The sequence below is a fragment of the Poecilia latipinna genome, unplaced genomic scaffold (genome assembly GCF_001443285.1).
Source record: "Poecilia latipinna isolate Pla-1442-1.1 unplaced genomic scaffold, P_latipinna-1.0 Scaffold2932, whole genome shotgun sequence".
NCBI classification, from domain to species: Eukaryota; Metazoa; Chordata; class Actinopteri; order Cyprinodontiformes; family Poeciliidae; genus Poecilia; species Poecilia latipinna.
The window spans coordinates 64,831-74,754 of NW_015115548.1; the positions used below are offsets into that span (position 1 = coordinate 64,831).

At 39.9% G+C, this 9,924-nt stretch overlaps 2 protein-coding genes across 3 annotated transcripts in view; one reads left to right on the forward strand and one right to left on the reverse strand.

The window, feature by feature from the left end:
* The window catches only part of spg11 (SPG11 vesicle trafficking associated, spatacsin), an 18,209-nt gene extending 8,352 nt beyond the window's left edge, over nucleotides 1-9,857 (reverse strand). Inside the window, exons 1-8 of one of the 2 annotated variants that reach the window (XM_015022097.1) lie at nucleotides 9,142-9,857; nucleotides 5,920-6,195; nucleotides 5,487-5,684; nucleotides 4,901-5,008; nucleotides 4,092-4,257; nucleotides 3,306-3,520; nucleotides 1,314-2,043; nucleotides 1,088-1,233 (exon numbers count right to left, since the gene is read on the reverse strand). In XM_015022097.1, coding sequence (XP_014877583.1) covers nucleotides 1,088-1,233; nucleotides 1,314-2,043; nucleotides 3,306-3,520; nucleotides 4,092-4,257; nucleotides 4,901-5,008; nucleotides 5,487-5,684; nucleotides 5,920-6,195; nucleotides 9,142-9,336 — 2,034 coding nt within the window. In that variant the 5' untranslated portion in view covers nucleotides 9,337-9,857. The remainder of the gene's footprint in view (nucleotides 1-1,087; nucleotides 1,234-1,313; nucleotides 2,044-3,305; nucleotides 3,521-4,091; nucleotides 4,258-4,900; nucleotides 5,009-5,486; nucleotides 5,685-5,919; nucleotides 6,196-9,141) is intronic. The other variant, XM_015022096.1, reaches the window with a different exon arrangement.
* The window catches only part of immp2l (inner mitochondrial membrane peptidase subunit 2), a 19,310-nt gene continuing 12,062 nt past the window's right edge, over nucleotides 2,677-9,924 (forward strand). The window contains exons 1-2 of the mRNA XM_015022106.1: nucleotides 2,677-2,682; nucleotides 4,376-4,387. The gene's annotated coding sequence lies outside the window, so the exon portion shown is untranslated. The remainder of the gene's footprint in view (nucleotides 2,683-4,375; nucleotides 4,388-9,924) is intronic.

A 9,924-nucleotide genomic window follows, 5' to 3' on the forward strand; every position in this document is an offset into this window, starting at 1 on the left:
AGTGATCGGTATCGGTGATCGGCCCTCATGAGTGATCGGTATCGGCATGAAAAAACCTGATCGTCACATCTCTATCATGTATTATATAAATTGTCTCAATCTCCACAACATTTAAGCATAATTTCATCGCTTAAATGTTAACAAACAAAACGCTCGAACAGGTTATCACAATATGTCAAGCATAATTCTATACATTTCCTCCTGTACTTTCTCTTGCTGTCGCTAGTTTTTTCTCTGAGCTGTTTCCAGATATTCTTCAGTAATTCCCCGTCTCCCTTTTTTTCTTGTTTAAAATGATGATGGATGATGATTTTTATTTGCTAGCACCTTTCAAGACACCCAAGAGCACTTTACAATAAAAAAACCAATACAAGTGTACACTAAAAAAGAAAACAAATGTAGAAGAAAAAATAAATAAATGAAAGATTACAATGATAAGGCCAACTTGAACAGATGTATGTTGAGTTGTGACTTGAAAGTATGAAGTTGGTGATCAAGGGTTAGTCATTAGGGAAGCTGTTCTGGTAGGGGTGGTTGTTGTCCACACAGTTTTATACAGTTGGACACAGTCATGACAATGTCACCCTCTCAATGTGGCTGCCACAGAGTATTCCAGTCAGTAACCTCAAAACAACCTTGCAGGGCTCCCCCAGCTTCCGGTGACCATCTTCTTACAGTTCTTTTTGTTAGAATTGTTTTTATGAAAATCACAAGATTTACAGGAGTCTTGATTGATCAGTTAAATTTTTTTTTATCAGAGTTTGGAGCTAGTAAGTAAATTCCAGGAATATACATGTATAGCAGCAAGACGGAGGAATAAAACAACCAAGTTGTGGAGAAAATAAGTGCTGACCAGCTGTTGAAAGGTGACGGTAAATGGTCTGTACTTGTACAGAACTTTATATAATCCAGAGGATGCCAAGCATAACATTCAGTCGTTCACTCATTCACACTCTGATCATGGTAAGGTACATTGTACCACAGCTGCTTTGAGGCAGTTTGACAGAAGCAGAAATTACCGAAAATTAAGAAAAATACCACAGCAACATAGAAATGTGCAAGTTTGTACTGATGAAAGGATGCAGACCTTGGAGAGCTGGTAGAGACTGAGGACTTGTTTGCAGTAGCTGCTCCCATGGCGACACTGATCCACCCGTTTCTGGATCTGGACAGTGACTGCATCTTCATGGAGGGGCACCATCACAAATGAGGACAGACTGCTGAGTGAGGGGGCTGGTTGGGCAAGAGAAGAAAATTACAGAAAGGACCAACGAGGGAAAGGATTTTAGGGAAGATGTTAAAAAAGAACATACACTGGGTTAGAGCCTTTGTTTCTATGGGTTCTGAGGTCTGCCCTTGTTGTTCCGGTACCAAGAATCCACATGCCAGAGCATGGCAGCACAGGACCAACCATACATCTGGATTGTGCATATTGAAATAGCGGCAAACACGACTGGCTTCATGTATACTACCCTTATCTAGTAACTGGTCAATAAGTATTGCTAAAACTCTTCTCTCTTCAGAACTTAAATCTGATTCTGTTTCCAACTCCTCAGGCTTTTCTGGGAATCCCTCCAGACTCAGGTACTTCTCCATATTCAGGTCTGCAATGTTAGAGAACGAAAACTCCTTCATGAACATCTCATATTCGTTGGTTTCAGGTGTGATTGCTGGTGGCAGCAGGTTAAACATGCTCTTTTCCTCTATTGTAGTTGTGAGAATGTGCTTCTGGACCTGACAGAACCACAGCTTTTTCTCCAGCCTCTGTAGCTCATCCACAGGAACAGGGGTTAGCAAAGAAAGCCAGTGAGCTGTGAGCTGGAGCAGCAAGCAGCATTCCTGGATGTCCAAAACATTTGTCTGAGCCTGGTCACCATCAGGGCCGGCGGCGGCGTCAGACTGAGATAAAAAGAACTGCGCGGCTGACTCTGGGTCAGTGCTGTCAGCTTTCAGTCGCCTGTGGCACTTCTTCCAGAAGGCCACTCGGGTCTCCAAACGTCTCCACCGCCACTTGCTCTTGTGGAAGTTTACTTCCTGAAGCAGCTGCAGGGAAAGCAGATATAGAACACAAAGCATTTAGCTTTTTTTGTCACTAACAAGTTCATCCATCCTCAAGTTATATTGTCAAAACTCTAAATACAGAAATCCCAAAAGAAAGCTACAGGGTATGAATGACTGCCAGAATATTCTAGTCGCAGTTAGAGGGTCTCAGAATTGTAGTTTTTATTCGAGAGCAGACACTCAATGTTGTGTAAAATTGGGTGGACTAGCCCTTTAGCAATTTACCGACTCGGAAGCAACAAACAGAATCTAACTTTAGCTTCATATACAAAACAAAGTAAGTGTATAAGACTTTATGTGTGAAGGTATCACACATAATGTGTCATAGAAATTAATTCTATGATGCTTCGTACACAAACGAGTCTCGACTCCCCCTAGTGGTCTGGAGCATTCTGTTTTGCTGATGGAGTTTGTAGTTTTATTTCCCCCTTGCTCCTTTTTCTTCTGATTGCAGTGTTTTGTCATTGATGGCTTTTTTGTTTGCATTAATTTTGTTAATTGAAAGTTTTTGCTTCCATTTTCTGTTGTTGGAGCATTTCTTTGTTGTTGTTTGCAGTGCTTTGCTGTTGCATTTGCTTTTTGTTTTTACGTGTTGGTAGATCCTCTTGCCTTTTACTGCATGTTTGCACCTGTAGGCCACCGTAGTTAGAACAAGCTATCTTAAGGGAAGCAATTGTAAAATCTGGAACATTTTAACCCACTGGAGGTGAGAATGGATGATGTTCATAGGATTTCTTTGATTATTTAGTAAGTACATCTTCTTATTTAATAACACGCTACAGACATGTGCTGTAGCGTAAAACATAAAGTTGCATGTGAGCATGAAAACATTCTCATGGATAAGTTACCGGACAGAAAAGGTACTAGAAGAAGAGACTGGGAAAAATTAGATAGGAAGTTTTCTATTGAATAGAATAGGAAGCTGTCCTTGTGCGAAGGAGAAGCAACGTGATATTTGAAAGCCAAAAAGTGAAATTTATTATGTAGACAAGGTTGTAGACAAGGATCAGTTTGTACAAACTAGGTGTAGAGTTACTAAAAGAAATGTGCAATTTGTATTAAGAGTCTGGTAGAGATAGCTCACAGTGTAAAGTGCTTTGCAATCTCTTTAGTATTAATAACCATAAGTAGTAACTGTCTGACTTTTCTCTCTGGGTACAGTTTTAGTCCTTTCTTCCTTCATTTTAAACATAACTCTAGAAACTAAAACAAGGCTAAACCTTGTGTGACCTGATGGTTCAGACCTGGCTCATGAGGAGGCGGTGAACAGGCAGACCAGCCAGCACTGCCACCTGTCTGGCCTGGCTGTAGCATCCTCCAGTTTGCAAAGCATCCACTATCAGCTGAAACTCCTCCTGCTGGACAGAGGGGGAAATGCACTGCAGCAGGCTCTGGGACAGAGTCACACCTGATCCTTGCAGTAACTGACTCAGCTGGCTCAACTTCCTGAAGTCTGGACCTGGAGACAAACAGGAGTTACATGCACACACACACATAGGAATACATAGGAATATACACAAGGGGTATATTCAGAAGATATGATCTTTTTCAAAGTTTTGTTCATCAGTATTTTCAGAGCATGTTTAAAGTTCTATATTCAAGCCTGGGTATCCTTAGCTTCCAAAAGTTATTTGAGCAGACTGAGCTGTGCAACCTAAGGATAATTCTAAATCTATAAATTTCAGTGACTCAATTCACCATGAGACAAAACACAGTAATTACATATACAGTGATGTTTATGAGCCTTTATTTTTGTGAATTATGATGATTCTCAATAAAAATCAGACTCTCCTAGCATGGAAACATGATATTCAAGCTCTCTTTAACATTGTTGAACAAAGAAGCAGTTTGATGATGTGACGGAAATGAAGAAAAAACAGAAGAAATCTGGTGCCAGCTTTTTTTCATACAAGCACTGGGCATATATGATAAAAAACAAACAAATTAAAACCACATTTTCTGAGCTGATTCTGTCAGTAAGAGATGTATATTGTGATCACTTTGTGAGGCAGCAGCCCTGAACATCTCACCATTGGATTTGAGAAGTTTGTCAACGTCAGCCAGGAGCTGCAGCAGCTGGTGAAGGTCGTACTGGGAGGAGCAGCGCAGCAGCATGGTGAGGAGCAGCACTGAGGCTTGGCTCTCCACCCACTGCAGAGGAAGGCTGCCTGCAGCCTCTGGACCACAGTTTCTGAGCTACACCAAAGGAAACAGATCAGTGTCAGTCCCTCTTCTTTTAGCTAATTTCACTGTCAGCTCAATCACATTTCTTAGCCCACCATCTGCTCCCTTTGCTCTCTCCTTGCTACCACAGTACTGTTCTACAGTGCATAAACATGTCATAAAGAGATGCTGACCCATTAAAAAAATCCCAAAAACATGACGGATGCAAGAACTGAATGTGCAACTAAGCTCATCATATACCGGATCCAACTATAATCTTTAAAACTCATGGATAACAATTGTTGTGTGGTATTTAATCTTCAGTATTTATCAAAAATCCCAATCTACTTGAAATGCACATGAAGACAAAGCCATTTCAAAATACCCCATGAAATAAATGCATCATTTTATTACCTTGGCAGAGAAATAAAAACACAGGAAGAACAGACTGCTTTTCCCACCCTGAACTTTATGTTCATTTGGTTCTGATATGACCCACAGTTCAAGTCATTGTCTGCAGTGGTCACTCTTAAAGACATTTATTATTATAAAGCTACATCCAAAAACATATTGTTCTGAGCAGAAAGAGAAAGATTTTTAAAACAGTTTAAACTGTATTACTGTAAAGAATTTTTTTCTTACATTGTATTAAAATGCAGTCAACAGTCCTACTTACAGCAATAAGTGTCCTCTGAAAGTCCAACAACTTTGTCTTGGCCTCAGTGAATTTTCTGTAATCGCAACACAACTCGAACATTCTCAGCACCAACACCAGGGGACAATCCTGAGGAAAAAAAAGTGTTTGTTATTGGTAGTACTGATTGTTTGCTAGAATGAACATTACTATAAATCTAGGATATAATCTGCAAAAACACACAATCTTACCAAGTATTTTTGTCTAGTTTCTAGTGCAAATATCTTAGTACATTTGAATTAAGACAAAACTAATTTAAAAGTATCTTATCAGCAAGAATCTTGTTTTAAGTAAATAATTCCTTAACATTGGTGAAAATTGGCAGATTATTTCACTTATATCACAGGGAAATTGTCTTATACGTAAATTTATCTGCTAATGGAATAGGTCTTTTTTTCCACCAATATTAAGGAATTATTTACTGAACACAAACTTCTATATCTTGCTGAACAGATACTTGTAAGGTATTTTTCACTTATTTCAAGTGCAATAAGAAATTTGCACTAGAAGCGAGACTAAAAATACTTTGTAAGACTTGGTGTTTTTGCAGTGTGTAGGTCAATGATACCTGCTGAAAAAGCTCAAATCCTCGCAGGAGGACCCAGGTGTGACCCTGCCTCAGCAGCGTCTTCCAGATGACTGACAGGTCATGGAGGGTCCATTCATGGTCCTGGGGGGCTTCGGTGAGGTGTGAAGTGGCCTCTTCTGTTGTGTCAACGACAGAGGTCAGCATCCACACACACAGACATGACAGCAGATCTGTTCCCTGTCAGTTACATGGGAAAAAAAGAACCAACAACTAGATCAGAATTAAGATTCTGTCTAAGACCATGTATTATCTAGTTCATAACACAAAATGTGCCAAACTGATGGAGACACAGATAGGGACAGTTTGTAGTAACTCAATGTATTTACTATTAGTATAATACAGGTGTTATGGCAACAAGTAAAACTTAAATATAACTTGACTTGACATGTAGTTGTTTGTTCGAGCCAGATACCTGCAGACAGGCAGCAAGTACTGCCAGCATCGGGCAGTGTTGAACTATTGCTTCATGTAGGAGAAACTTCCATGACACTTGCTTCTCCTGGCTCTGCAGCAGCACCTGGAACAGCTCCCCACCATGTTCAGAGCCCCCAGCGGCCACGTCTGTTCTCAAAAAGCCCAACTGTTCCTGAGGGTCTCGGCTCGTCTGATTGTGAACCTGCAGGTCTTGAAATGCGAGGCTTAGGTGAGCCTGCAAGACGGGGTCAAAGAGACCTACCAGGGACCTCACCTGGGGAAACAAAATTGAAAGACTCAAAGATGATTTGTCAGTAAAATTAATTTTGAATTGAATTGGAAAAAAAACAAAACAAAAAAAAAACAAAACATCATAGGCTCAAGGAACAAAATTTAGCATCACTGGGGATAAAGAAAATCTCAAGATTCCCCCACCCCCACACGTGTGTGTAACTATGAGTGAGGATTTTGCAAAACAATTTTATTAAGATTATTTTTTAAAATAAAGGTCCTGATTTTTTCAAGAGAAAGTACACAACATATTAAACTATTTGGCCAGGTGAGAAAAATTATTTTTGATCATTTCATCAGTGAAATTAAGTTTACTCTTGTTATATACAGTACAGACCAAAAGTTTGGACACACCTTTTCATTCAAAGAGTTTTCTTTGAATGACGACGACACATTCATTCACACTTTTACATAGATTTTTACCCAGAATGCAAATGGAGAAAACCGTGAGTGAAACGGTGACTGGGACTGACTAGTATATTTTCCATTGAGGGAAAGTAAGTTTCATATCTGCTCAAGAGCCCCCTGGTGGTTGAAGAAAAATCCACATATAAACAAGAAGATACAATATATGAAAAAAAAAAACACTGAATGCTCTCTGGTATTAGAAGGCGGGCCAGATCCAGCATTGTTCAGGGGCCCGTACCAAATGACGTGGCGGGCCGTAGTTTGGGGACCCCTGTTCTAGTTTCTTCAAAGTAGCATCCTTTTGCTGCTATTACTGCTTTGCACAGACTCTGCATTCTCTTGAGTTTCAAGAGGTAGTCACCCGAGATGGTTTTCACTTCACAGGTGTGCCCTGTCAGGTTAATAAGTGGGATTTCTTGCCTTATAAATGGGGTTGGGACCATCAGTTGTGTTGTGCAGAAGTCAGGTGGACACACAGCTGTTAGTCCTACTGAATAGAGTGTTAGAATTTGTATTATGGCAAGACAAAAGCAGCTAAATAAAGAAAAACGAGTGGCCATCATTACTTTAAGAAATGAAAGTCAGTCTGTCTGAAAAATTGGGAAAACTTTGAAAGTGTCCCCAAGTGCAGTCACAAAAACCATAAAACGCTACAAAGAAACTGGCTCACATGAGGACCGCCCCAGGAAAGGAAGACCAGGAGTCACCTCTGCTGGGGAGGATAAGTCTATCCGAGTCACAAGCCTCAGAAATCGCAGGTTAACAGCAGCTCAGATCAGAGACCAGGTCAATGCTCTAGCAATGTTCTAGCAGCAGACACATCTCTGCAACAACTGTTAAGAGGAGACTGTGAATCAGGCCTTCATGGTAGAATAGCTGCTAGGAAACCACTGCTAAGGACAGGCAACAAGCAGAAGAGACTTGTTTGGGCTAAAGAACACAAGGAATGGACATTAGACCAGTGGAAATCTGTGCTTTGGTCTGATGAGTCCAAATTTGTGATCTTTGGTTCCAACCACCGTGTCTTTGTGCGACGCAGAAAAGGTGAACGGATGGACTCTACATGCCTGGTTCCCACCGTGAAGCATGGAGGAGGAGGTGTGATGGTGTGGGGGTGCTTTGCTGGTGACACTGTTGGGGATTTATTCAAAATTGAAGGCATACTGAACCAGCATGGCCACCACAGCATCTTGCAGCGGCATGCTATTCCATCTGGTTTGTGTTTACTTGGACCATCATTTATTTTTCAACAGGACAAAGACCCAAACACACCTCCAGGCTGTGTAAGGGCTATTTGACCAAGAAGGAGAGTGATAGGGTGCTGCGCCAGATGACCTGGCCTCCACAGTCACCGGTCCTGAACCCAATCGAGATGGTTTGGGGTGAGCTTGGCCACAGAGTGAAGGCAAAAGGGCCAACAAGTGCTAAGTATCTCTGGGAACTCCTTCAAGACTGTTGGAAGACCATTTCAGGTGACTACCTCTTGAAGCTCATCAAGAGAATGCCAAGAGTGTGCGAAGCAGTAATCAAAGCAAAAGGTGGCTACTTTGAAGAACCTAGAATATAAGGCGTATTTTCAGTTATTTCACACATTTTTGTTAAGTAAATAATTCCACATGTGTTAATTCATAGTTTTGATGCCTTCAGAGTGAATCTACAATTTTCATAGTCATGAAAATGAAGAAAACTCTTTGAATGAAAAGGTGTGTCCAAACTTTTGGTCTGTACTGTAGGTTTATAATAAAATAAAAATTTTCTATCAATTTTCTACCTAATTATACCCTCTAATAATTAGTTAGATTGTAGCTGATTTACTTTAGAGAAATCTGATCTGACTAAATTGATGACATTTTTGTAACATTATCAGTTCATTTCTGTTAATATTTGTCATCTAAAAAAGTTATTTTTTTCTGTTAAAAAAATTTCTAACAGGGTGTTTTAATGAAATGTTACAAACTTGGATTTCTGTATATTCTATAATAAACACTACTAAGGGTAAGTACATGTGAACTGAACATCACGTCTTCATTGTGCAAAGTTCTCAGTCTCTTTTCTGTCCTGATGGAATCTCTCCTCCTACTCATTGATCAGATTCTCAGGAAACCAATCCAGATGTGAGAACAAGTCATGCATTTGATGCTCATGGTGCTCCATAGTTCAGAAAGTTGACCTGATTGAGTAAAACCAATGTGATTTCTGGATTTAGTTCATCAAAATGACACTAAGAGAGTTGAAAAACCCCATACAATATTTTTGGCTGTTGAACTGCTTTTTTGACTGTGATATTGTCTGAAAGTGTTTTAGAGCAAGTTTTAATGCGTGTTGCTTTTATCTTGGAAATTGTATTAGTGGTGTTGGCCAGGTCTCCCTTGTAAAATATATCTCTGATCTCAATGGAACTAATCTAGTTAAATAAAGGTTTAATCAAATAATTACAAAATAGGCACAATTTATGTTATTCAAATAAATGGAAATAAGTAACATTTCTTAAAAAGATGGAGTGTGTCCTGTGTGTGCTCACCTGCTGGGGTGGGAAATTGTGCAGTTGGACAAACAATAAAAAGTGTACAAATTGTCTGTCCTCAGCACAGTGCCTGGGATAAATCAGGCTGAGCTCCAGACTGTGGAGCTGACAGAACTGAACAGGTAAGGCCCACTGCTGAGCCGCCTCGAACGATGACCTGAGAAAACAACTCACAATACTTAGAAAGAACATCTGAACATAAGACCTCAGAATTACATCTGTCAATCATTCAACTGCAAGTAGTTTCATTTTTCATGACATTACATCAGGGTGGCTGTGGGACAGTAAAAAAAACAAGGTGTGGGATTCTGTTTTCATCCTTGATGTGTACTCACCACACACTTCTGTAATTTAAAGTTATCCACCAGGTACACCTCTCTAAAGCTAAACTGGTGTGCATTTACCCAAACATGGACCCAACATGTGACAGGTATAGCAGTTCACCTGCTACATAAATCCACATGTTTTGGTCTTGTCCTTCTCCAGCTAATTTCTAGACGTCAGCCTTCCGTACTATATCTGACGTCTTGCACTGTGAGATCAAGTCAAACCCTTTATCCGCCATCTTTGGCGTCAAACAAAGAATTCTCTCACTTTCATCATTAATTGCCAGGAGAGCTGTCTTATTAAGATGGAATGATCCCCCTTCACATTCACACTGGATAAAGGATATGATGTTTTGTATGGACTTAGAAAAAGTAACCTTTACTGTCTGAAGTTATTCATTCTTATTTATACAAATAAGAATATATATATATATATATATTATATATATATATA